This window comes from Myotis nattereri (assembly GCF_964212035.1).
Source record: "Myotis nattereri genome assembly, chromosome: 4".
In the NCBI taxonomy this organism is placed as follows: domain Eukaryota; kingdom Metazoa; phylum Chordata; class Mammalia; order Chiroptera; family Vespertilionidae; genus Myotis; species Myotis nattereri.
This window is the reverse complement of record NC_138079.1, coordinates 29,310,066-29,337,475: the sequence shown is the minus strand read 5'-3', so window position 1 is coordinate 29,337,475 and position 27,410 is coordinate 29,310,066. Positions and strand designations below refer to the sequence as shown.

The 27,410-nt window shown below is 48.5% G+C and overlaps 2 protein-coding genes across 3 annotated transcripts in view; one reads left to right on the top strand and one right to left on the bottom strand.

Moving 5' to 3' along the window:
* Positions 1–711: 711 nt before the first annotated feature.
* Positions 712–20,658, top strand: CEP72 (centrosomal protein 72; the record flags this gene model as incomplete). Its single annotated transcript, XM_081090161.1, has 11 exons — positions 712–1,006; positions 2,210–2,402; positions 4,511–4,619; positions 6,026–6,204; positions 7,456–7,668; positions 9,142–9,419; positions 10,592–10,727; positions 11,755–11,951; positions 16,472–16,598; positions 19,211–19,322; positions 20,499–20,658. The coding sequence occupies exons 1-11, from the start codon at positions 848–850 to the stop codon at positions 20,656–20,658; spliced, it is 1,863 nt and encodes a 620-aa protein (XP_080946287.1). The 5' UTR covers positions 712–847.
* The window catches only part of TPPP (tubulin polymerization promoting protein), a 33,169-nt gene continuing 25,831 nt past the window's right edge, over positions 20,073–27,410 (bottom strand). Inside the window, exons 3-5 of one of the 2 annotated variants that reach the window (XM_081090159.1) lie at positions 27,075–27,228; positions 24,359–26,801; positions 20,073–20,755 (exon numbers count right to left, since the gene is read on the bottom strand). In XM_081090159.1, coding sequence (XP_080946285.1) covers positions 26,607–26,801; positions 27,075–27,228 — 349 coding nt within the window. In that variant the 3' untranslated portion in view covers positions 20,073–20,755; positions 24,359–26,606. Of the gene's footprint in view, positions 20,756–24,358; positions 26,802–27,074; positions 27,229–27,410 lie in introns of those variants that run through there. The other variant, XM_081090158.1, reaches the window with a different exon arrangement.

Below are 27,410 nucleotides of genomic sequence, written 5' to 3'. Positions count from 1 at the left end.
TTTGTTGCAGACTATTGAGGATTTGTATGTCTTCTTGTTGGAGTGGCTCTTGTAGCTAATACTTAGACGAGACATCGTGTCCCGATAATTTTCTTTGTTGAGACATCCACTTTATCTGATGTTAGTGTAGCCACTCCAGCTGTACTTCGGTGTTTGCAGGCCATATCTTTCCCCATCTATTTACTATTTTATCTTTTAACCTTCCTATATCATTTTATTTAAAATTAGTTTCTTGTAGATAGTGAACAGTTCATTCATTTTAATGCACTCTGACAATCTCTGTCTTTTATTGTGTGTTTAGACCATTTACACTTAATGTAATTATCACTAGAGTAGGGCTTACCTATGCCATTTTATTATTTGTTATCTGTTTGTTCTCATTGTTTTTCTTGTGTTGTTTCCCTTTTCCTGCTTTCCCGGTGGTTTACTTGAATATTTTTAGTTTTCTATTTTGATTTGTCTTTTATATTTCTGAGCATATCTTTTTTTAATTTTTTTTTATTGGTTTCAGAGAGGAAGGGAGAGGGAGGCAGTGATAGAAACATCTCTGGTGAGAGAGAGAGAATCATTGGTGAGAGAGGATCATTGATCAGCTGTCTCCTGCTCGCCTCATATTGGGGATCAAGCCCACAACCAGGGTATGTGCCCTGTTGGGAATTGAACCGTGACCTCCTGGCTCCTGGTCCACAGGGTGATGCTCACCCACTGAGCTATGCCAGCCGGGCTGAGCATATCTTTTTGTGTAGCGTTTTTAGTGGGGAACATAATCTGAAACTTTATATGCAATTCTTGTTTTTGAGATTATGATATCTCGCTTTTATGATGATTTATTTTCAATTAAAAAATAATGTTAAAATCTCACAATTTTCTTTTCTTAGCTGAACTTCAGTCATTATCTATTCCTGGAACTTATCAAGAAAAGATTACTCACCTAGGAAATTCTTTGATGAGTTTAACAGGTCTAAAATCTTTAGATCTCTCACGCAACTCCTTGGTTAGTCTGGAGGTAAGTTTTAGGTTTGTGTCGTCTTTTTTTTTTTTTTTTTTTTAAGGAGGGGGAAGGAGAGAGAGAGAGAGAAAGAAACATCGATGTGAAAGAGAAACATTGGTCAGTTGCCCTCCGTATGCTCCCGGACTGGGGATCAAACCTGCAATCCAGGTATTTGCTTTGACCGGATATCGAACCGGCAACCTTTCGGTGCATGGGATGATGTTAAACCATCTGAGCCACTCTAGTGGGCTAAGTTTGTTTTTTAAAGGAAAATTTATTCCTATTAATAGCTGTGGAAACTATATTTATAATTAAAAATGCAATGTTTTATACATATGTCTATAATACTTGTAAACTGTATACTTAACAATGATTTAAGTGTGCGGTTGTTTTTCTTGTGTTTACTATGAACTAGATTTCTTATGCATCGCATTATTACTTTACTACTTTACCAGCCAAAAGTTATAACTCTCTGATGAAGACCGTTGTATCTTTAAAGGAATAAAATAAAGCCCAAAAGATGTATGTGTGTGTGCACATCACTCTCTATCCCTGTATCAGCTGTGTTTTTCTTCATCCACTTTCTGCACTGCACCTCTGTTTATAGTCTGCGTCTCGGTGGCTGCAGGCCTTTGAATGGCAGGGCCACTGTTGCGGTCTCGCTGCAGGGCGTCTGACCTAGCAGGGGCTCATTCCTGATGAGTGAGTGAGAAGTTACCCAGGTGATGGCAAATGGTGTATATAGAGAGAGGTTCTTGCCTGAAAGAAAGGCAGGACATCACTGCCCTGGATCATGGTACTGACATGGGGCTCAGGAGTCTGCTCAGAGTCAGAGGTGAGTTACAATCCAGGTTGCACCCAGTGCTGGCTCATCTCTCAGCCTCCAACCCTCAGTTTTGTAATCTGTGAAATGGGAGCAGTAGTAGGGCTTACCCTGTATTGTGTGCAATGGGATGAAGTTATTTGTGTGAATCACTTAGCGTGGTACCTGCCAGCTGTCCTTACTAGTCACAACTGTTGCGAACCTCCCTGAACAGTCATATCACTGCGTGCAGGACAGAAACTGATAGACAAGAACACATTTCATCTTTATGTTCTTCCTATAACATTATAAGTTCATTTATTAAATTGGTTGATCACTTCCTACTGGTGGCCCGTTTTTCTATGTGTTTATTTTTAAAAAGCATAAACTCATTCAGCATTGTGTCCTGTTAACAGGGCATTCAGTACCTGGTTGCATTGGAAAGCCTCAATCTCTACTACAACTGCATTACCTCGCTAGCAGAAGTGTTCCGGCTCCACTGCTTGACTGAGCTCACAGACGTGGACTTCCGACTGAACCCGGTGGTGAAGAATGAGTCTGATTACCGCCTCTTTGTTGTGCACATGCTCCCGAAGCTCAGGCAGCTGGGTAGGTGTGGTGTGCTCACACCCTTGCTCAGTAGAGCCCTGACTGGTGTTTGATACTGTCAGATCCATCGCACTGTGGATCTCCCTGAAAAGGGAAGTTACTTTCTACTCTGATGGCATGAGTCCCCGTATTACAGGATGGGTCTTGTAGAAGAGCCGCCTGGGAAGGTGCCAGGGAGCCCCATGGCCAGAGATAATTGCCGGGACACCAGGAGCACCGGCATGGGCTGTACTGCTCAGACTCATTCTGGCTTTGCTGTCTAGCTGTTTGACTTGGGCCTGTTCCTGAACTTCTGGTGCCCTGTTTCCATGCATGGCCCCTGGGCATCGTCTCAGGCCCAGGTGGACAGTTGGATTCTACTGGCTTTGCATCTACCTGGAGAAATACAGGACTAGAAGTTCATTGTGCCGCACCCTCCCCCAGGTGACCGGGATGAGAGAGGGTGTTCTGTTGGCAGGTACTGCCACCATTTAGGCTTATTAACCCATGTCTCTAAAAAAATAGATCGCTGTGACAGGCCTCACAGGCAGAGCTTGCAGGTTGCCAACTGGGCAAGTCCATTTGGGAGGATCACACCCAGGGAAGCCACATCAGTGCCTTCCCACCTGCCTCACCACCTACAGGAGGGGTCTTTGCCCTGAGCAGTGAGGCCACTGGCGCTTCCGATGCTCCCTCGAGTCGCACTTCAGGGCGGGGAGAGCTGGAGCATGCGTCCAGGATGCACTGACATGCAGGTCACGGGGAAGGGAGGGAGGGGGCCTCAGACCCTTAGTCTCTTGTGTGAAGGGTGGTGGTAAGTGCTGGGTAGCTGTGGTGCAGGAATATCTGATTGAAGGGTGTGGTCATGTGCCCCAGTGATCACAGCATGTCCTCAATGTGCAGGCCCATTCACTTCTCGACGAGGCTGGGGATGCATTTGAGGCATCTCCATCTCCTGGGTTCTGACCTAATGACACCAAAGTGAGACCCACATCAGACCAGCATTTGTCAGGGAAGACGTTGCTCTACCACTATCCCTGTGGTAAATACTGAGCTGCAGGCAGACCACTGCCACTGTCCTGTCACTTCCAACCAGTGTCTGTAGAAACCCATGTTCTGCATCTCTTGGTTGTGAGTGAATGTATGCACATCTCAACAGCGCGTGCGTGTCAGCTTATCCCCTAGTCCCCTCTCTGCACGGCCTGGGCCTGGGAGCAGGGCTGGGCTGTGGGTATGAATAATTGACCCCCAAAGGGTCAAACCTACTTAGAATTTCAATGTTTCATTTTAGTTTTTAGATATGTGGGAGGAATAAGTGCTTCTGTTCTAACTTTTGACTTTAAGTAACTTATAAATAGTTGAATTTGGCTCTTTTTCAGAAGCATTACAATTCTTATTATGGGAAATTTTTGCAATCTTCAGTCTTAAATCATTTGTCATAAAAGTTTTAGGTTCAGAATTGTATAATGTTAGTATAGAGAAGGGAAATGAGAGTCTTGCCACATGGGAAAGATATTTTCAGACATGAAAAAGGAACATAATTGAAACTCAAAGTCATCGCAGGACTGGGAGTTGCTGAGCAGAGGCCTCAGGCCAGAGCACACATGTGGGGACAGTTTACACTTATCTCTCTGTTTCCCAGTCCTGAGGATCCAAACACACAGCTAGGCTGTCTCCAGTGTGTTCAGAAACCCCACACCAGAGATTCTTAGTGCGCTCTGTGGTTCGAGAACCTCGTGCAGCATCCAAAATGTACCTTGATGGGAGGGAGCCCAGGAGGATGTGTGTGTGTGTGAACTTGGCTGTGTATTTCTTTTCCTGCGGCAGTAGCCTGCCTCCAAAGCAGTGTCTGAGGAGTGAGCTTTGTGGGAGCAGGGCAGCCCTCTTGGAATCAGCACCCAGCAACCCTGAGAAACCACGTGTAGCCACGAGAGCCCAGCATCCCTTTACTGGGTCTACTCGGGGCTTATGGGGAACGCTGTGGCGGGGTCAGCCCCGAGGGGACAGAAGGCCCGGAACAAGTGGGGGCAGCCTGGTCATGTGTGGTGCGCTGCAGGGCGGGATGGGGTGCCGGAGGGTGCACCTGCTTCATGGTGGTGCTTGCTAGTTTCTCTGGCATTTCTCCCTAGATGACCGTCCCGTGAGAGAGAGCGAGCGGAAAGCATCCCAGTTGCATTTTGCTTCAGAGGAATCACTCGACTCCACACAAAGCCTCCCAGCTGTTTGCAGAGTTGGAAGGTATGGACATGAGTGGTGCTCAGGCTTATCTATTCATCGAATGACTGACTAAAGGATATAAAGCTCTGAATTAACTCACACATGTAAATGTTTTTGTGCTCTGATCGCCACTGAAAGAGCAGACATGCAGGAAAAGGAAAAATGCCCAGATACCAGCTGGGACTCAAGGAGACAGTGGGATGGAGTCTCTCTCTGTTGTCCACATTTTCTATAAATTATTTTTTACTGTTAAGATGTTTATTAAACTAATACATGTAAAATAAATAGCACAGAAGACTTGTGATGAGAAGCAACAGTCCCCTTTCCCCACTGCCCGGCCCGCTCCTCAGAGCAGCCACTTTCGTTCACTTCTGTGATTGTCTCTGCTTCCTTCCTCGTCCCCGGACAATACACATTAGTTGCCAATTTTGGGTGTGCAGACTTGAAGCAGGACCTGACAGCTGCCATAGCCCCTCCCCACCCCGTGGTGACAGTTTGTGGACTATGCCCTCCTGTATTCTCTGCTCAGTGCCCTGTGGCCAGTGCTCAAGGCTCCGCTCTGGTGGGGCTGTGGGAACACGTGCCCATCTGTGCCCGTCTGTGCCTTCCCGCTCCTGCCATCTGCATCTTTATGTTTAATTTTAGATTGTCAGGGTCGATAGTATTTAAATGTTCTAAAGCCATAAAGAGTCTTCATGCTTTGTGTATGGTTGATTCTAAAGGCAAAAGTCAATAGACTGTTTACGTCTCTTATAATGTGCTAGGATTATTCACTCCTTGTACACCATTTTGTTTTGTCTGAAGTTTTTAATAGGTTTTTTTTTCTTCTTGCATTTTATGCCTTAGCTTATTTATAAATCCCTTATATGTAGAGGTCAGCCAACTTTTTTTGTAAAGAGCTGGAGAGTTAATATTTTTATTTAATTAAATTAATTTATTTGAAAGTAATTTATGAAATTTTTTTTCTATTTCCAACTTTTAGGGGAAGAATCAAATGATCTCTCCACCCCGACAAAAAGAATTCTTGCTTACTTATTTCCTTTTTTTTCTAACACGTTATCATTTTTTATTACTGTTGATCTACATTATTATTTTAGTTCCAGGTATACATCCCAGTGATTAGACATTACATAACTTACTGAGTGATCATCCCAATAAATCTCACACACATCTGACACCATACTTTTGTTCTTGAACAAACCCTAGTGGGACTCTGCACATGCTGGATGGAGTGATGACATCACACACCCTTGCTTTCCATTACCAGCTGTCTGCTGGGTCCCTCCTCGACCTCACGTTAGTAGAGGCACAAAAGCCATTTCCTGCAGTTACACCAACTGCTCTTCCCAAGAGCTCTTCGCACTCGTGTCCCCGCACAGGGTCTGCTCCGGTTGGAGCGACAGCGCTGAGGTGGCTTTTCTCTGCAGGCCGCACCGCTCCAGAGTTAAGTGCACCGACCCCTCAGCCAAGAAGGGCTTAGTCATGGATGCGGATGACGAGGCCGTCCTGAACCTCATTGCCGAGTGTGAGTGGGACTTGAGCAACCCTCCTAGGAGTACAAGTTCCAGCCAGAAGGAGCAAGAGGATGACTTCCATAGTTCCCAAGGTACACTGCTCCACCCGAAGCCCAGCGGGTCCAGCTTGCTCTGGGCACAGTTGTACTTTTTAGGAAGCTTACCTTTAAATGTATAACCTTCATGAAGTCCTGCGAACTTGTAAATATCAGTAATTTGGATTACAGAATTATAAAAGAAAAAAGTCATGTATTTAAGTCGAGTATAGTCATATACTACATGGTGGTTTAAATTGTATTCTTCCTCAGATCAATTCCAATTGTAGGGAGGAGGTAAAAGGTCCAAGTGGGCAAGACGATAGCATGTGCTGTGGCTAGTGGAACGGGCGCCTGTGTCAGCCACAAGGGGGTGTTCCCTTAGCGTCAGGGAGCACTTAGAGCTCGGGCTGACGGCTTAGAACTTTGAACCTGGCAAGCTCATTGTGAAGCCTTCCAGTGCATGTGTGAATGTCATTACTGTGCCAGGGCCTCTTTCCCACTTGGACTTTTGTATAAGCTTTAGCACCATTTCTTCCTCCATTATGAGTTTCTGAGAGCTTTTCATGAAGATGACAACAGGCTGAGGTGTAAGTTTGGGCTGAAATCCCAGGATTCACCTGCTGGCACAAAGACATCTGCTCTTTGGGTATCCTTGCCAGCTCTTTTCAGTCTTTTTTTTCTGGTTGTTGTTCTGAGTAAATATTAATATTTAATTGTGGTTTTAATTTGTATTTCAATAAAGTCCAGTTTATCAGTTTTTTCTTTATATGATTTGTGCTTTTTCTGTGCTCTGAAAAAAAAAATCTTTGTCTGTCCCATGCTCGTGAAGATTTTCTCCTGTGGACGTGTAGGTGTCCTCAGGTCCCGTGCTCAGGTCTGTGCTCCTCCACGCTTAGAGTGGCTTTGTGACCATGGTGAGCGATGGGTCCGGTTGTCTCCCCCTCACCCCCACCCCATATATCCAGTTGTGCTAGTGCCATTTGTTGAAAAGACTGTCTTTCGTCTCATTTAATAACCCTGGCACATTTGTTAATTCCGTTAACCTGAGTCTCTCTCTGGGTTCTGGATGCTGTTTTATCTGTCATCATGTCTGTCTTTGTATCGATGCCGCACTGTCTTGACTCCTGTTAGCACTGTTTGCAGTGACTGCTAGACTCACTACAGGTTTGGTGGTTGCATTATTAACCCACTCAGTCATCTTTTTCTTATTTAATTGATACACTTAATAGATATAATACACTGCCAGAAGCTTAAAATGTAATTTTTAATGAACTAAAACTTTTAAAATGTTCTTTAATAAAATAGAATCCAGACATCTATTGAGTCCTCACTTGGTCCAGCACCAGTGTGGGGACTCCATAAAGAAGGGCCACGAGAAGAGAAAAAGCAGCTCCAGAGGATGTTGTCCAGAAAAGAGGCTTCAGAACCAGTACTGTGGAGAGCTCCCACCCCAGCAGGGAGACCAGCCCGAGGCCTGCTGCTCCTTCGGACATCATGTGCACTTCCTCCCTCACCCAGGTAATCTCATGCAACAACTGCTGTTGACTCCTTCTTAATCATGTATATTTCTCCTATTGTCTTTCTTTATTTGTTTGTGGAGCTTTCTAAAATGTCTTAGGAAAGAACCTTATACATTGAAATTTAGAATACAACCACCCTGGCCAGATGGTTCAGTTGGTTGGAGCGTCTCTTCCTGCGATTCCCCATCTGGGTGCATGTGAGAGACAGCTGATCGATGTTTCTTGCATCAATATTTCTTCCCCCCCCTCCCCCCCCACTCCCCTCCTTCTCTCTCTCTCTCCCCCTTCCTTCTCTAAAAATCAATGGAAACATATCCTTGGGTAAGGATAAAAAAATTTAGAATATTCATATTTCAGATTCCTAGTTTGTGAGTTCTTTGTTGCTTTTCTCTACACACACACACACACACACACACACACACCATACACACATACTTTTTCTCCCTCTCCCTCTCTCTCACTCACACACGTACAATTTCTTATAACTGCACGGGCCCAAGTTATGACAATAGCTGTATTTTAAAAATTAATGATGAAGAAAATAAGTTAATTGAGAGTGTTGGGTGCACACATGTGACAAAAATGTCAGAAAACTTCCCAATATGAGTGAACCTAGCACCTTCCTGAGGCTTGTTCAGGTGAGTTCTTCAGAGTTGGGGTGGGTTGTGGTGATGACCTGCCCAGGTTGCCTGTGGCCACTGCAGAGCAGGGTGTAGTGCTGAGTCCAGGTAATACACACCCTATTATATTCTCTATTTTCATTGTCCTGGTTGCTTTTACCTTATATCCTGAGGCTTCATAATGATGCTGTGGTGTATGGGTGCACAAGACCTCCATTTCTGCTGATGGTCAGAATTCATCATTTCACCTTTGTTCACAAGGTGCATGTGCTTGACCTTTAGACCTCTTTATTGACCTGTAGTCCTTGTGAATTCCCAGAGTGAACACAGAAAGGCTGCCACGGCAGAATAAGGAAGTTTCATATCTACATCATCCAGACCCCCAAAGTCAGCACTGACCACATTTGCTCTGTTGTACGCTTGCCCCGCCCTGTGTACATGTGTATGTGCATGTTTCTGTGTGTGCATGTACATGTGTGCATGTATAGATGTATGTGTGTCCTTATGTATGTACGCACACACTCTCTTTGTCAGCAGATGTGGGGCCATGTCCCCTGAGGTAGGGAGGGTCCCAGGTACTAAAGTTAACAGAATCTCCTAAAGGAACAAATTGTTGAGTCCTCTTCTAATTTCCAAAATTTTAGGTTTTTACTCATCTTTGTTATACATAATTCTGGCAAAAAAACATATAATCATCTGTCAATTAATTTGTTAAAGTTATTACTTCAGTCTTGTCACTCTGATGGATTTTCCATATGTGCGCACATGCATACACACACAGTGCATGCACCGGCACCCCTGTGCCAAGAGAACTTGGTCTAATGAGGGTTGTGTTCTCCCCTCTGTTATAGACTGCAGAGACGTTGAGAACTCAACCTCCACTTCTCAGACGACTAGTTTGTCAACACAAAAGGTGTTAAATCCTTTGCCTGGTCTTGAAAAGTACAGGAAGCGGAGAATGCCTGGAGGGAGATTCCAGGCGCCTGCAGACCAGGAATGTCTCAGCTGCCTGGAGGAGAGTCTGAGCAGGCAGAACGGCTCTGAGAGCAGGAGCGAAAGGACCTGTTCTCACCTGGAGGCGTCTGAGTCTGAAGAGCAGAGGCCCCACAGCACGGGTGGCGCCAGGGAGGTGAGCAGAGAGCTGAGGGTGACTGGATGTTCTAGTTGAGGGCTGCTGTCTTTGGTAACACCATGTCTTCTATTTTCAGCATTAACTGTGATCCCAAGATAAATACAGCTCTTAAATGCACTTTTCCTTGGTGTTTGTCACCTCTCTATTTTGCTAGAAAGGTGCTTCCATGCATTGGGACCCAGACATGGCAGGCTGGCTTCCCAGCTGGTCACTGCAGGCTGTGGGTCAGAGTGTGCTTTTACAGAGGGCCTGCTGTCATCCATTCTTACATGCAGTCTGTCACTGTCTGGGTTGAGGGAAGGAAGGAAAATGGGATGTGTTCAGGCCTTTCCTGTCTGCCAGGGGACAGCACCAGGGGCAGAGCTGCGTCGCAGACTTGCATACTCGCTGTGGGGCTGGGACTTTATAGGAGGGGGTGCTGCCCAGGGCTCCCTCTCCTCTCGGCTCAGCTATGACCTCATGGTGGTCGTCCTTATGGAAAGGGCACAGCCCGTGCTCCTCATGTGTGGGACTGCATGGTGTCCACCCTGAAGACCTTGGCTCTGTACTCATGCCTGTCACCCTGGCCCAGTGTCTGGATTCAGCTTCTGATGGAGGTGCTTGTGCGGAACACTCACTGGGCTGGTCTCAGCCTCAGTTCTAGGCAGCAAGGTGCCAGGCCTTAGTGCTACCATGTTGACCAGTTATAGGATACTAGAGGTCTGGTGCATGAATTCATGCACAAGTGGGATCCCTTGGCTTGGCCGTCAATCGAGGCCTATTGGGGGGTCAGCCAGCTGGGGGGAGGGATCTTGGGAGGTTGGCTGACCGGCCCCCCAATTGGGGCCTATCAGGAGGGCCGGCCGGCCAGGGGGAAGGGCTGTGGGAGTTGGCTGGCCACAGGAGGTTGGCTGTGGGAGCTCACTGACCACCAGGGGGCAGCTCCTGCATTGAGCATCTGCCCCCTGGTGGTCAGTGCATGTCATAGTGACTGGGCAACCAGTTGTTCTGGTCGTTCCGGTCATTCCTGTCGTTCAGTCTTAACAGTCACTTGGGCTTTTATATATAGAGATCGGCTGTCCCGCCCCTGGTGTGAACTTGGGCCAAGCAGTGCTCCCTTGGCATATGGTGTTAGGAGCCTTGTGTTTCAGGAACTGAAATCTTGTGTCATGGTTTTGTTTCCATTGCAGGTGTCTCCCAAACTCCTCTCAGCTGTGCCACCTGGGAAGGCCACCATGGGGGTGGCGCTTCTAGAATCACTCCTCGACCTGGTGGATAGGTACTGGAGTGGCTGCAAGTCCCTGCATAGCAACGAGGTGTTCCTGGGTGAGTTGGGAAGGGACAATCATCTCATTGGGTAGCATTGTGTTAGTGGGTACTTGTTCTCCCATGGGGTTCTGGGTTCCTCACATGCTGCACCCTCATCAGCTGTCGCTGTGGCTGCACTGCAGGGAGCACCCTGACAGTGTCCTCTCAGTAACTGGGGGCTCCCCTAAGGTGTAGCTTTTGGTTTTCCCAGCCACTGACTCTGGTGTTTGGGGAGATGCCTCGTTGCCTGGTTTTGTTGGAAGTGCCATTCACAGGTATTTGGTTCTGTGGCTATGTTTTCATGTGGGGATTTGGAGAGGTTAAAAAGCTGCTACTGTCTTCTTCGAACTGGTATTTGCCAAGATTTTGATGGAAATTAAACTTTGATGGAAATGACTGAGGTCCAGGAGGATGGCCCCTCCGCTGAGAGGACTTTGGTTTGCTCTCATCTGATGCCTGGGTGCAAGAGCACATTGGGGTCCCATCACCCAGAGTCAGAATGTGAAACAGGGTGCTGCATCCCCAGTGAGACACCTCTCTCCTCCTCAGTCTGTGGTGCCATGTTCAGTGTCCCACTGGGAGTGGGGACCTGCCAGCTCTCTCCTTTCAGGGAGACCCTGGGCCCTGCTTGAAGCTGCCATCCTAGCCACACCAGAGACTCGTGAGCATTTCAGAATCAGGGTGCCCCAAGAATGCTGATCCCATAAATCTATACCCTCTTGGGGTAGCAGCAGGGCTGTTGAAGAGAGTGTGGTGGGCTGCTAGGGCATTCGGCCCAATCATCCTAGTGGTAGCCTTCTCCTGAGGGGTACCTTTTCTCAAGAACAAAACTTTTTTCTGCTCTTTTCTGCCTCTCATGCTTGACTGGATGTAAAACAGCCTGAGTGAAGGTAATGTCAGTGGTACCTTCGTCCCTTTGCCAGTCCCCATGCCTATCTGTGTTTTTAAGGCATGTAGTGTGTGTTATTCAAAATGTATTGAACATATTTTGTTTACACATTCTTTTGGCATAAATGCAATAATAATACTTGATTTTTACTTCTAGCTCAGGCAAGACATGTTTTGTCATCTGTTCAAGATTTTACAGCAACTCAGGACAGTTCGACAACTACGAGTGAAGAAATTAACTACCTGACTCTTGAAAATAAATCTTTACAAAATCACCTTGTTGAACAACAGCAGCAATATAGTGAGAAGATGAGTGAGGTTGTGTCGGAGCTCAATAATACTCGGAAAGAGATGGTGAGCCACACCCTTGCGTTTCCTTTTCACAGATGGGGTAAAAACATTGTTTTGACTTCACAGAATGAGGGGAGATTCTCCATTCTGCACTTCCCCTTAGCTGCTGCCAGGCTATAGCACTGGGCTCCTCTTCCCTTCCAGGATCACAAACCCTCCCCACAGGCTTTCCCCACCTGGGGGGACTCTGGCCTGACTTTGTATCACTCCCAGACCCCACAGCAACAGCAATTTGCAGATGGAAGCATCGCCACTTCTCCCAGCTCTACCTCTTTTGACTGGTTGCCTTCTCTTCTGAGAGAGGGTGAGTGGGAGAGACAAGAGAAGATGAAGCTGGGCTTAAAGTGGGGGGTTTGTGGCCCCATGTTCCCTGGCCCAGGTTCCCCAGACCTCTGAAGAGAGAGGTTCCAGTTAGCTGTGTGATCTAGGGTTCCTGCTCCTGTCCTGCTTGCAATAGTCATAGGACCCCAGGTGTCCTATTGTGCTGGGGTCCAGCCCCAGCAGGTCCAGGGGTCCCCAAAGGTGTGGATGGAGTCGGCGAAGAAGGAATGACAGAGACAGCGTTCAGTTGATCAGCAGCCTAGCCAGGATCTCCAGCCAAGTTCTGGTCAGGATCTCCAGCCAAGTTCTGGTTAGGATCTCCAGCCAGGTTCTGTGTCCATGTTCTCTTGCTAGGTTCTCCAGCCAGGTTCTCCAGGTTCTCCAGCCAGGTTCTGTAGCCATGTTCCCTCGCTAGGTTCTCCAGCCAAGTTCTGTCTCTAGGTTCTTCAGCCAGGTTCTCTCGCTAGGTTCTGTGTCTAGGTTCTGTGTCCAGTTTCTGTCCAGGATCTTGTGCCATGTTCTCTCCAGCAAAGTTCTTCTGTCTCTAGGTTCTGTGTCTAGGTTCTTTGTCCAGTTTCTATCCAGGATCTTTTGCCATGTTCTCTCCAGCGAAGTTCTTCTGTCTCTAGGTTCTGTGTAGGTTCTGTGTCTAGGTTCTGTGTCTAGGTTCTGTGTCCTGTTGTCTTGTTACATCTGTATTTATACCAGTTGATTCCAATCCTATCAATCTCTATTCCAAAGGTTAGGGCGTCTCTTATCTCCATTCCAGGGAGTAAAGATTATGTAGCTTAATTGTGATTGTTCGTAGTTAAAGTGATTAATTACCCGCCTGGCACTTAGTTAAGGGGTTTTATTCCCTCCCTAACTTCAGGGGAAAATCCCTACCTGGGGAAACAACCTTTCTCGGAGAGGTGACCTTGGTTAAAACACATAGTGCCAAGAAGGTGAGCAAACATATTAAGAACAGTATGCCATATATGCCAGGTCCCTTGAAACAGCAAGGATGGACCGGCTCCCGGCACTATTGGACTTGAGGGAATTTCCACCACCAGGTGGCACCAAAGGGCAACAGAGCCAGCACAGCTGGGCCTACTAGCTGAGCCTAAGACTCCTGGCGGTTAGGGATGCCCTTGTCCTTTGTAACATCACCATAAGACCATCACACATAAATGTCTACATTAAAAAAGAAGAAAGATCTCAAATTTACAACCTAAATTTAAACCTTATGGAACTAGAAAAGAAAAACAAAGTAAACCCAAAGTTGACAGAAGGAAGAAAATAAAGATCAGAGCAGAAATAGAAAATAGAAAAGCAATAGAAAAAATCAACAAAACTGAGTTGGGTTTTTGAAAAAATATATATATACAAAATCAACAAACCCCTAGCTAGACTAAGAAAAGTAAAAGAGAAGAATCAAAATCAGAAATGAAAGAGGAGACATTACAATATATGCCTCAGAAATAAGTAAAAATCAGAAAGGACTATTATGAATGATTATATGCAAACACATTAGGTAACCTAGAAGAAATGGGTAAATTCCTAGAAACATGCAACCTACCACGAGTATATCAAGAGGAAATAAAACCTGAACAGACCAATAACAAATAAGGAGACTGAGCAGTAATCAAAAAGCTCCCAAAGAAGAAAAGCCCTGGACCAGATGGCCTCACGGCTGAGTTCTACCAAACATTGAAAGAAGAATTAATACTGAATCTTCTTAAACTCTTCCAAAAAATAGAAATAGAGCTAAAACTCTCACACTCATTTTATGAAGCAGCATCACCTGATTTCAAAGCCAGACAGATACCACAAGAAAGAAAACTACAGGCCAATATGTTTGATGAACACAAGTGTAAAACCCTCAATAAAATACTAGAGAACTGAATTCAGCATTACATCAAGAAGATTATTCACCATGATCAAATGGGATTTTCCCCTGGAATGCAAGGCTGGTTCAACATATGCAAATTAACATACCACATTAACAGACTGAAGGATAAAAACCACACAATCATCTCAATGGATGTAGAAAAAGCATTTGACAAAGTTCAACGTTAATTCATGATTAAGAAAAATAACTTCACAAAATAGGTAGATAAAGAACATATGTATCTACAACATGAATTCAGCCTTTTTTAAAAAAGGAAATCCTGCAACAACATGGATGGACCTCGGGTTAAGTGAAGAAAGTCAGGCAGAGCAAACTGCATGATCTCACTTCTATATGGGATAGTAAAAAGTTGGAGGCTACCTGCCCAGGTGGACCATAAAGGCCTGGGTTCTGCCTGTACTTTTGCTGTGGCGACCATGGGGCCTTCTTGGAGGAGGTAGGGCTTGAGTAGCCAGCCACTACATCTGTTCCCCTCAGCACCAGCGCTGTGGCTCCTATTGAAGCACACCCCTCACCAGCGAACATGGGAAGCACACCCCTCCCCAGGGAACATGGGGAAGGTGGGTGCTCCCTTGTAAGCTGGACTACCCCTTTTCCTGTCCTCTCTGCTGACAGGGAAGATGCATGCTTACAGTCATGTGCCACACGACGACATTTCAGTCAATGCCAGACTGCACATATGACAGTGATTCCATAAGATTATAATGAAGCTGAAAAGTTCCTATCACCTAGTGATGTCATAGCTGCCCTGACGTCATAGCACAAAAGTTGTAAAAATCACCAGGGCTGTGGTGATATGGGCAACGGCTTTAACCAGGGTGTGCCTGCAGGTGACATTGGGGAGCTCCTAAAGGTGGTGCTGTGGGACCGACTACTGAGGAGTTGTTGGAACAGGAACAGGAATGCACAGCTGAAGAAGAAGCAAGAGAAAAGGAAGCTGCAGAAGATGAAGAACCCCCAAGAAAATTCACAGTGCAGGGTTAAGCAGAAGCTTTTACAGACCTCAACAAGCTCCTTAAAAGGTTAGAAAACATGGGCCTCAACACCAAAACTTTTTCAGTAATAGAATGCTCGTGGTGCATTGTCTGCTTACAAGCAAATTATGATGGAAAAAGGAAGCAGGCTGAGCAAACCACCATGGTCATACTTCTACAAAGAGTGATGTCTCAAGTAGAGCCTCAGGCAGGTCCTTCAGGAGGTGTTCCAGAAGAAGGCATTGTTATCGCAGGACATGACAGCTCCATGCCTGTTATTTCCCTGCAGACCGTGTGGGACAAGATGTGGAGGTGGACAACAGTGATCCTGGTGATCCTGACCCTGTGTGGGCCTCATGTGAGAGTTTGTGTCGCAGTTTTTAACAAAAAAGATTAATAAATAAAAAAGTAAAACATTTTTTGCAAAAAGATCTATAGAATAAGGATATTAAAAAAACATTTTTATATAGCTGTATAGTGTGTGTTTTAAGCTAAGTGTTATTATGAGTAAAAAAGTTTTAAAAAATTTAAGTTTATAAAGTAAAACAGTTATAGTAAGTTAAGGTTAATATACTATTTAAGGAAAAGTATTTTTTGTAAATTAGTGTAGCCTAATGTACTGTGTTTATAAAGTCTACAGTTGTGTACAGGAATGTCTTAGGCCATCACTAACCACTCACTCACTGACTCACCACAGCACCTTCCAGTCCTGCAGGCTTGGTTCTGGTAAGTGCCCTACACATGCATACCATGTTTCCTCTTTTTGTAAAATATGTCTTTATTGATTTCAGAGAGGCAGGGAGAGGGAGAGGTAGACACATCAATGATAAGGGAGACTCATTGATTGGCTGCCTCCTGCATGCCCCCCACTGGGGATCGAACCCACAACCCTGGGCATGTGCCCTTGACTGGAATTGAACCTGGGACCCTTTGGTGCACGGAGCCAAACCAGCTAGGGCCCATGTTTTCTCTTTTATACCTTATTTTACTGGGCCTTTTTTGTGTTTAGGTATGTTTAGACCCACAAATACTTACCATATGTTACAATTGCCTGCATTATCCAGTACAGTAACATGCTGTACAGGCTTGTAGCCAGTGTACAGTGGGCTGTCCCATCTTGGTTTGTGTACACAAAATGATGAAATAACGCATTTCTCAGAACATATCTCTGTTGTTATGTGACAAGTGACTGTACAGCTTTTCACACTGTGATTCAGAATTCTGATACGTAAAAGGAAACTACTATCTGGTTATTTCAAAGGATTTTATTTAATTTTCTATGTGCATCTTGTTGAAATTGATTTGTCATTTTAAAATGTATTGTTCTGTGACCATAGGATGACTTGAGGCAACATTTAGACAGATCTTTGGAGGAGAATAGTAGCTTAAAGTCGCTCTTGTGCAGCATGAAAAGAGAAGTAAAAAATGCAGATGCTTCAGCTGCGTTAAACTTGCAGATCACTGGTGAGTTTATGATCTGTTTGGGACCACTACTTGGTGAAATGTACGTGTTCAAACACTCATGAGGCTTATTTGAAATTATTACCAGAATTAAGAACCAGCAAATAATGTAAAATGGGTATTGGAGCCCACACCCTTGGTTAGTCTGAGTTGCCTTGGCTCACGAATGATGCGCATGCTTGCCCACGGCACGCTCAGGTGTACATGGAAGGAGAGCTGTGCCTGAGGGAGAGGCGCCTCCCCTGTGGGCTCCGACAGGTTCTCACTGCTCCAGTCCTTTGACTCCTTAGGAGCTCAGGGATCATCCCGTGGCTGTGGCGCCATGGACCGTGGTGCCAGCCTCTCTGCCCCTGGCGTGTGCAGGGTACTAGCCTTCTGCTCAGCCTTGTCTGTCCCCAGCAGGCGCAGTGGCCTTTCTCCTTGATCGCTGTACCTTCAGACCCAGATCATTTTCATTTTCCTCTCTCCACTTCTTTGATTCTGTTTTGCCATTTTACAAAAGCCCACTCTCAATATCTCAGGTTCAGATACTGGGCTTTAGAATGAGGAGGTGTTGGTGGTATCTGTTTTCCATGGTAACTTTCTCTGGGTGAAATGGGGTCTCTTGAAAGTTTTAATTTCACTGAAGAAGGACAGGTTGAGCATCTTTCCCATTCTCACCTCTCAGGGATCCAAAAGCTTTTATTTAACGATCCAGATAGTAGCTATTTCAAGGCCTTACATGTGGCCTCTGTCCCAAGTACTTACTGTGGCCTTTGTCACATGAATGCAGCCACAGAGAGTTGCTCTGGTCTGTCCTTGCCCGTTGTGTTTACTGGGCTAGTTTATTGAGTGGTAGAGTTGTTTACAGTCTTCTCTTTTTAAAATTCTTCTTAAAGAATAGTAGAGAGAGAGGAAGGGAGAGGGAGAGAAACATCAATGCAAGAGCACAATATGGATCAGCTGCCTCTTGCACGCCTCCCACCAGGGATAGAGCCCACAGTCCTGGCATGTGCCCTTGACCAGGAATCTAACCAGCAGCCTCCTGGTGCACTGGACGATGCCCAACTATCTGAGCCACACTGACTAGGGCTGAATTTTTATTTTAAAACTTCCCCCTTTGTACCTTCTGTTTCTTTGAGATGTCATTGGCATGTTCACTGCTCTTGGGTTCCTTCTAATTCAGCCTTCATTTTGCCTTCTTGCCTGAGCTCAGCCACGCCCTTTCTAACATTGTCTGAGTCTGACTTTAGTTCATTCTGAAACCGTTGTGGTTTTGATGTGTTCTGGGTGTGGCTTTTGTTGTGCTCATACCACAACTTTCGTGGGGTTTGACCTCAGTACGTCTCTATGGTTCATGGTGAAGTGACGTCTGTTCTGAATTTCTAGAAGGAGCGGGGCCGACGCTTCTCTAACTTCACAGGTAAATATGGTGGCCTCATTTGTCCTGGACCCCTCTGTTTCTCGGCAGAATGGCCCTGTTCTAGGAGGGACTAGGCAGGTCAGCCCCAAGGGGTCATGGGTTGCTCCAGCCCCTTCAGACCGCACAGGACACCTCCCGCTCCACCCCTGGGTTCATCACATTAGAGGAGGCTGAACCCCTCATGCCAGCCGTTACCTAGTTAGCCTACGAGGATTTCCCAGGAAAACGGGACACTTGGAGGTGCTCCATCCTCAGGTCAGCTGCCCCACCGCTGAGTGCACCCACCCAGACGTGGATACCATGCAGGGCCGTGGCTGCCTCGTTAGGGGTCTTGAGGCTACCTGGTCACCAGGTGCTATAGTGTTGTCTGTGGGGTTCTGGTCTTGTCATCTAGTTACTCTTGGCGTCAACTAGTGTAGGGTACTGAGCTCTGGCCATGCCACCACTGCCCTCTTCCCAGAGGCTCAGCATGCCCTCCAGGGAGGTTTGGGTGGACACAGATTCTGAGTAAGGTTTTCTTGTCCAAGTGCAGGAGGACGCCCTCCATCGCTGGGGTGATCTTTGTGAGGACCCGCTGTCAGTGTTGGCATCCCTTTGCCATTACCTTCCCGCACTGGCTTTCTCAGTGTCAGTCGTGTGGTTTGCCAGTGGCATGTCTACATGTGGAGTTATTGTGTCCTGGTTATCCTCGGTTTGGATTTAGGAGCCAATAAATAGTAAATTTCTCCCCCGCCCCCTCCTGCCTTGAGAAGGAAACCCAGAGAGAGGCAACACCCTATAGATGGAATACAGGCACATGCTCTGTCATGGCTGGACATGGGGCCAGAGACCTGTGGCCACACTGGGCTTCCAATGGCTGGCAGATGCTTCTCCTGAAAGCCTCAGGTCCTCCCCTTGCCAGAGCTTGATGCTCTGTGGAAAAGAGACCCTGAGGCCCACTTCTGTCATCACTCGACACAGGGGTGGGTTCCTCAGGGATATCTGCAGGGCAGATCCCCGCAGCTTCAGCCCCCAGGAGGGAGCCAGAACTGGGTCCTGGGGTAGACATGGCTGGATGTGTTCACCCCTGCTTTTGAGTTCCTTACAAAAATTGATCTTTTCTAAGCTATATTCTTTTTCTTGTGTCCCAGGTCCAGTTTAAACTCGAATTGTTTTAATGTTCCAAATGTCTAAATGAATTTCACTAAATAATACTACCTATTTTCTTTATCAGGGCTTCAAACAAATGTGAAGAGGCTCTCGGGTGAAATTGTGGAGTTGAAGCAGCACCTTGAACATTACGACAAGGTCCAGGAGCTCACGCAGATGCTGCAGGAGAGCCACAGGTGCGGGCGGGGAGGGGAGTGAGGCGTGGAGCCGAGGCAAGGGAGGGTCCAGGAGCTCACGCAGATGTTGCCTGAGAGCCGCAGGTTCCGGGGTGGGGTGGGGGCGGGGGCTGTGGAGCTGAGCAGTGGAGGGTGCAGGAGCAGCAGCTGCTGGTGGCCAGTGTTCTGGGCCTGCATGTGTTGCTGTGCTGACTTGGCACTTCCATGAGCTTTTCTTTCTGCTGCAGTATTCTGAGAGGTGAGGGGCATGTGCGTGATGGTGAGTGATGATGCGGGTCTGTGTTCCCTGAGAGGTGGGACTAAACTGAGACTAGATGGAGCAGCAGAAGGAAGGAAATGAGACACAGTCACGGTACAGGGAAGTGGCAGGCAAGGCAAGATCACTCCCTGGAGCCCTATGGCCCATCTGGGGCAGGGTGCAGAGCCTCTAAGTGCAGTGGAGTGGGGTTCACCAGGAGGTGTCCACTCTGAGCCTCTGCCGGGCCAGTGGCTGTTTCTGTGGTCTAAGCAAACAGGGCTGCCACCTGCATGGGGGGTGTCAGTGGGGAGACCTGTGTGGAGAAAATGGCCCTGCTTTCGCCCATTTCTTGTGATGCCACAAATGTGCTTGAGTCATTGCTGACCAAGTGAGTAGTGCACTTTGGCAAAATACAACACCACTTTCTTTCTGAAGTCCCCTCTATAATTAAAAATGGTTAACAGTATTTAAAAATGAGGACTTTTCAATTGTACTATTACACTGATACAATGTCAGGATTTTTTAAAGGGTCCTTTATATTTGACTGGGAATTAGAAATACTTCAGTGTGGAGTCTTTTCTAGAATTAGAACATTGTTTTGCTGGCCATAGACTATGACAAGTCTTTTCAGTAAACCATGCATGGCCAGAGCATTGAGGGATCCATCTGTCCATGCTGAGTTGGATCCATTTCATGGATGCCGCCAGTGCTTGCAGGGCAGGTGATGGCTGAGGGGTTGAGTCAGACTTGCCCGCCCCCCTGGTCTGGAGGCAAGGGGCAGATGGGTAGTCGCCAGGAGAGATCAGGAGGGGACAAGTTCGTGGGCCTGGGCATGGCTGGGGCATGTGGGGTCAACAGGCAGGCTTGGCCAGGTGAGAGAGCGCTGCTGGAGAGGACAGCAGCAGAGCCGGGACATGGCTGCCCTGTGTTCTCTCCAGTTCCCTGGTCAGCACCAATGAGCACCTCCTGCAGGAGCTGGGCCAGGTGCGGGCTCAGCACAGGGCCGAGGTGGAGCAGCTACACTGGAGCTACAAGGAGCTCAAGAAGACCATGGCCCTGTTCCCCGTCGGCAGCACCCGCCTCAGTGGCTGCTCCTAAACCTGGCCGTCCTAGTGTGGCGTGCATGTGTGTTTTCTTTTCCTGGTGTAGTTGCTGATGAGAGTTGGTTCTTCTGTTTGCAGTTATCTTGTGATTTCTGAAATGGAATCAAGGCCCACAGTTCAGTTTGCTAAGACATTCTAAAAAGACAGGATTAATCCAGGCCCTTCACACGTTTTGAGACAAAACACTGACATATTTTAAGACAAACAGTTGGTTAATTTTTCATCAAATGTCTTAAGATAAAAAAAATCTTGCGTTTTTCTGCCTAATGTAAAAGAGAACTATGTATGATGATTAAAGAAAATAATTTATTATATAATAAGCAGTTCTTATTTAATAAATGAATACATTGTTCTAAAAAGTGGCTCTTCATAAATTATAACTGATTTTATCATTGAATTATTTTATAAAACAAGCTATGTACCATGGTTGGTGAGCAGAAAAAAGTAAGTTCCAGGACTTAATAAAAGTAATATTTATAGTGTGGGAAACATAAAAAAAAAAAAACGTTTTGTGATATTAACATCCTACAGTACAAATATCTACCCATGCTCTGGCTCTCTTGCTTACAGTGTATTTCTGAAAATTATGTCAGAACAGGCATAAAATTAGATTTTTTAGTTTGAAAACTTTATATCTTATGTAATATTCGCTTTCTTTGATAAAACAAAGTAATTTTTTAGAACAATGTTTAATTGATTGAGGAAGAAGAACGGGCCTCGGAGAAGATGCTGTGTGTAGCTCTGTGGGTCAGGACTCTGGGGAAATCAGGGGGGCATCGAGTCTCCCCCATAGAGGGGTTTCTGGGCTTCAGGTGTCCTTCCATTCACCTGTCCGGTCACGGTTGTGTCCAGAAGCACCAGTTTTTATACTTAGCCAGAAAATGTGTTATACCAAAAGTATGTGGGTGGAATTTCTTGTCATCAGATCATTTTTAAGCTTATTTATTGTTAATGTGGTTAATTACAAAATTTGCTAATGTAAAAATCTCTGACATAGCACAGGGTTGAGTCAGTGGTCACCTAAGTGAGGAGTGAACGGCTCTCTCTTGGGTGAGGGACAGGAGGCTCTCTGCCCTGGAAGTCATGGCTCTGCACCCCCTCCCAGGATCCCTCCCAGGGCCTGTCCCCTGTTAGATGTTGGTGCCCATGTTATTGCCGGTCCAGACCATACACTTTGAGGATAAGAGATCCACCATTTAACACTTTATTTATCACTTTTGACAACAATGTTAACAACAGCGAACACATGAGGAGCATTGTGCAGACAGACATTAGCTGTTTCACTAAAGGTTTGCAGGCCAGGCCTTGACAGCACCCCCAGAGGTGACCCCGAGCCTCGCACTCCGAGGGAGGGGGAGCAGGGCCCTCCCAACCCCACGGATGTTCCTGCTGAATGCCATTGAGACTTTCTGAGGCAGAACACCCATGACATTGACGTGACTGTACCCATCACTCTGATAAAGTGATACACTCAGTACTCCCTAACAATAAGATGGTGTAAAAATATATTGCATGTATATATAAATTTTATTTCCCTTTCCTGAAAAAACTTAGTACAAACTAGTAGTATATGATCACTTTCAAGTTTATTTTAAGTTGTGCAGGTTTCCTTTGTTTGGCTTGGTTTGGTTTTTCAAAAGTCTAAAGGAAGAGAGAGCGTTAACTAAAGCCTCTCCAAACACAGTGACCACTGCCTGCCACGCCACCACCCGGCCACGCTCTCCACGTGCCCACAGACAAAGGCCAGGCCCCTGGACCACCAGATTTCATAGAGTGTTCAGTGGTAAATCAGTGGAAGGAAACTACTCAGGGTAATCATTTCACAGTACAGCTAAATTGTCAACCTGTACTGTATTGAACAGGTGACAACAGGGTGCCCCCATACGGTGTGTGCTGCAGGACAGGGAGTAGCCCGCTTGTGTATAAATACCCAGGAGGGAATGAGCACAAGTGGATCCTCAAGGGCTCACCTGTCAAGGGCCAGATGGTGAATATTTTAGGTTTCATGGGTCATGGCATCTGTGTCAACTCCCCAAGTGCCAATGTCGCTGCAAAAGCAGCCACAGACAGTATATAAGCACACGGGTGTGGCCTGTCCCATTAAAACTATTCACAGAAATAGGCGATTGTACTGGCCCCGGGGGGTGGTGAGCCTCTGCCTGCTGCCATCGTCTCTGTCCACTCAGACGGTCAGACGGCCACGGGCCTGCCCGGAGCTCTCAGCCACTGGGACACAGCGGCGAGGAGCACAGGCAGGCAGCGAGCCATGCCAGTGGAAGGCCTCCGTGGACCTTTCCCCGACGGGTCAGCATCTGCTGTAATTTTCATCTGTCTCAAAACTCAAGCCCGAGAATATTAAAGGTGTAAAAATACTCCAGTATAAATATATATCTTACTATAATATTTTAAAATTATGTAATTTGAACTTCAGTTTTGGTAAAGCTAACTCTATTCCTGACTACTGCCCAGTTGTGTTAAATAGAAATAAATAAGTATTCCGGTATAATCAGTGTTCTCAAATGCACTCCTTCTGTTCTCTGCTGATGTTCAGACACCGTCGCACTGGCCTCCCCTCGGAACGCATCCCGTCTCCCGGGTGTCCTCCCCTCGGAACGCATCCCGTCTCCCGGGTGTCCTCCCCTCGGAACGCATCCTGTCTCCCGGGTGTCCTCCCCTCGGAACGCATCCTGTCTCCCGGGTGTCCTCCCCTCGGAACGCATCCCGTCTCCCGGTGTCCTCCCCTCAGAACGCGGCCTGTCTCCCAGGTGTCCTCCCCTGGGAATGCATCCTGTCTCCTGGGGTGTCCTCCCCTCGGAACACGGCCTGTCTCCCAGGTGTCCTCCCCTGGGAATGCATCCTGTCTCCTGGGGTATCCTCCCCTCGGAACACGGCCTGTCTCCTGGGTGCCTGCTGTGCAGTTTCTTTTGTTCACAGATAGATATTTAATTTCTAAGTGACCATGGTTAGAAGCTGACTGGCATTGCATAAGAACGTGCAGCACAGACACACACTGCCTACGTATTCACAATACTCAGAACCCGGTGGAGGGACATGCATGTGTGTCGGTTTTGTGCAGTGAAGTTGGAGTTGAGAAGCTACACACAGACGCAATGATGCACTCACCAGGCGATTAAAGGGGCAGAACGGCGAATACTGAGTCCGCATGACTTAGCCCTTCTTCCTCCTTCTCTGACAGAGAGGGGTGGGTGGGTTCTCAGAGCTCTACTTTGACCGGAGAACAATGTGTCCTGGCTTGTGCGTGAGCCTGACGCAGCCTGGGGACGGGCAGGGGGCGCAGGGCAACCGCAGCGCCTGTGTGGCCAGCGGGACTGCGGAGCTGTGGACAGACTCCCGGCCCGGCGTGTGGGGAGTCGGGCCCAGGGTGTGGGGCTCTCCCCTGAGCTTGGGTGGGCGGGGACGGGGAGGGCCACCGACGGGGAGCAGCTGTGTGCACTTGATTTCATTCAGAAAACCCAAAAAGAACCTGCTGCTATCAGGGTGAGCAGAGCATTCTGACATTTTCCTCAAGTGGGCCAAGGGTTTCCTGTCAAGTAGCTCACCTCCACCAGCCTGAGGGGGTGGGGGGGTTGGTGCTCCGCGGCCAGGGCTGCCGCAGGGGGCCGTGGGGGGTCCGGTTCTGAGGCGGCACCGTGGGAGAAAGCACGGGCTGCCATGGGGTCGGAGGACAGACTCACGTTGTTTCTTTTGCTCAGACCCCATTTCCCAGGGTGCTCCGGCAGCTGGCCCTCGTCCGAGGCTGGAACCTTCGTGTGGAGCTGTTCTCGCCTGAAGACAACGCTCTGGGACAGGACACCTGTCCTGGTGCCGGCACCTCTCTCCCGGGTCCAGCAGGCAAGGAAGGGCTGAGAAGGGCCTGCACCCATGGCAGGCCCAGGTGACATCTGCCTCGGTGGGCTGTGGCGTGGGCAGCCTTTGCCAGCGTGCATGTGGCCGAGGCCCTGCCAATTCCAGTGTCTGTGACGAGGGGAACGGGGCTGCCCAGGGGCAGGAGAAAAGCAGCCTGACCAGGAGCCCACGGCATGCCCCCATGGCAGTGCCGCCAGGCATGGGGGGAAATGTGGCCACGGAAGAAAACCTCGCCAGCGCTGGAACACAAGGGCTGTGGTTTGTGATCAGCTAATTGTCAAGAAACACTGCACGTTCAGTTGTCTTCAGACACTTTTCCACAGGTTACTCTTGCCTTTGGGTTTCCCCTAAGGCCCAGCCTGGGGGAGGAGGGAGGTGCAGGGTGGGGACTGGCATCTCGCCTGCCTTTGCCCAGCCCGGTCCTGTTTCCTCACTGCAGAGTAGCCTTGCTGGCAGCTTAGGATCCCCAAGTTAGAAACTTTCAAGACAATGGTGAGATTAGCCCTAGAAGTGGCCCTCGGAGCCTGGGCTCCATCCCCTGGGCTCCAATGCCACACGCTGTGAGCTCCCAGGACCTCCGAATGAAGCTGTCCACAGAGGCGGACGGGGGATGGTGAGGGGAGGCCGGTGTGCGAGGGGTCTGGTGGAGACACAGCTGGAGATGCTGGCCCTGGGCCTTCCCCAGCCCCAGCGGTGACCAGCCCGTGTGCTGTGGCGGTGCTGGGCCATGCTTCAGCCGCCCGTGCTGGGCCAGGCCGTGACCAGGAAGAAGTGCAGAGCAGACACTGGCTGTGGAAGCATCTTCTGAGACTGCCGTGGGCTTTTCCCAGGACCGGCTCCAGGACCACATAGCCGGAAGGTGACCCACCAGGCTGTGGCTGCATTTATGCAAATGGAGTGTTCCCTTGTGGCCACTGTGAAAGCGCCCGCCAACCCCAGCATATGTGTGGGCCTTTCGGGGAGGCCCTCCCTGGCCTGGTCTTGTTGTGCAGTTTCCTGCACTCCCAGGTCGGGAGAGTTCAGAGAGGCAAGAATTAACTGCAGAGGCTGGAGCTGCAGAGATTTGTGCTGCACTGTGAGCAAAGGGAGTAGCCACGGTGACTGCTGCCTCGAGGCCCTGATTTCAGAACAGGGATGGGCAGAAGATGCCCCATCACACACCTGTCTGTGGGGGAGCCTCAGGGCCAACAGGGCCAACAGGGAGAGAGAGTCACAGACACAGGATATTCTGATTCTTCCCTGATCCGCTCTGGGAATAAATACACAGTCAGTTTCTTCTGATTTCTTCTTTTCTTTAAAAAGCAAAAGGAAATGACCTGTCCTTAGTGTCCAATTTAAAAACTTCTAACTTCACACTTCAGATCACTTTCCTTTGGTCTCCTGTGGAGCATCCTTTCACGGGCTCACCTTCCTTCGCACACCAGCCTTCGCTCATATGACCGTCCTCGGCACAGACCTGGTTGGTGGGCGTGTGTGTGTAAGCATGTGTGTGTGTGTGGATGTGGGGTGGGGGGGGCATGAGCATGTGTAAGCATGTGTCCATGAGTGCGTGAGTGTGTGTGTGTGTGTGTAAGCATGCACCTGTGTGTCGCACATCTGAACGGAGCCCTCAGAGACGTCCCTGTGTCCTGTTCGAGGTTCACGTCATCTCCCTGGTGCTGCTGGTTAGTGCATTAGTGCATGTTGCCCTCATGGTTCCTGGGCAGGTCTGCTGATCAGGAGGTCAGCATCACCTCTGGCAGGGTCTGTCCCACCTGCTCCTTCAAAACACCCCTTTCACCTGCAAACCAGGTGGCCCGTGTGGTCTGGATCCAGGAAACACTTTGGAAATGACCATCCCTTGGCTTCCCGACGTGGGATGAGGCAGGTGCATTAGAGGAAGGTCAGTGAGTTCAGGGGCTGCACCTGGGGTAGGAGAGGAGCGTGCCGGGGCTCCAGGCAGGAGGAGGTCTGGGAGTCACCCACAGCCCCTCCACCCCAGCGTCTGAGTTCTGCCCCAGTGAGCCCAGGAATGTAAAGAAGTGTGAGGTGATGTGGGGCCAGCAAAGGAGGAAGGCCCTGTCCCCGGGAAACTGGCTACTTGCCCCCCTGCACCTTCTGGTCGTAGGTGCCCGCGTGCTTGTAGCCTGGCACGTAGCCCGACTCGTCCACCAGGTCCACGCGGCCGGCCTTGCCCTTGCCCCTGCCTGATGGGTCGAAGCGCTCCTTGTGGGAGCCTGTGAACTTGGTGGTGTCCGTGAGCCGTGACACGGTGGGCGAGGAGATGGCTTTCTGCGGGAGAGCAGGGAGAGACGTTAACTGCCGTCACGCCACAGGAGAAAGAATGGGTATGTCAGGGAGCCAGTGGGGGAACCAAAGGGGCTAGGCCCGACCACAAGGGGTGCTAATGCTCCTGGAATCCACTCTCAACTTAGCCCGGGGAGGTGGCCTGGGCCGGCCACACTGGGGATTAAGGCTCTCACCCCGACTTTAGGGCACTGCCATCTGTCCCCACGACCCCATGGACCCCATTTCCCGAGGGACCCGCCCAGTGGCCCCGCTCACCGTCACTCCTGAGATGATGGGGGCCTTGCCCTCGATGAGCCTGTGCACCTCTCGCACTGCCTCCTCGCTGCTCTTGTCCTTGAATCTCTTCTTGGAGAGCTCCTCCAGCGCCTCCTTGAACTGCTCGAACGTGATGGTCCGGCAGGACTTGCCCCTGCAGGGAGAGGGGACTTGGGCACCGGACCCAGGACCCAGTGACCTTGGGGAACCCTAACCCTGCCTGGGCATCCACTGACATCGGGGGACCCACACCAGAAAGTGAGCCTAACATTAAAACACAGAACATGCCCTTCCCCCTGCAGTGTTTACCCCCAACAGTCCGTCGCCATTGGCAAC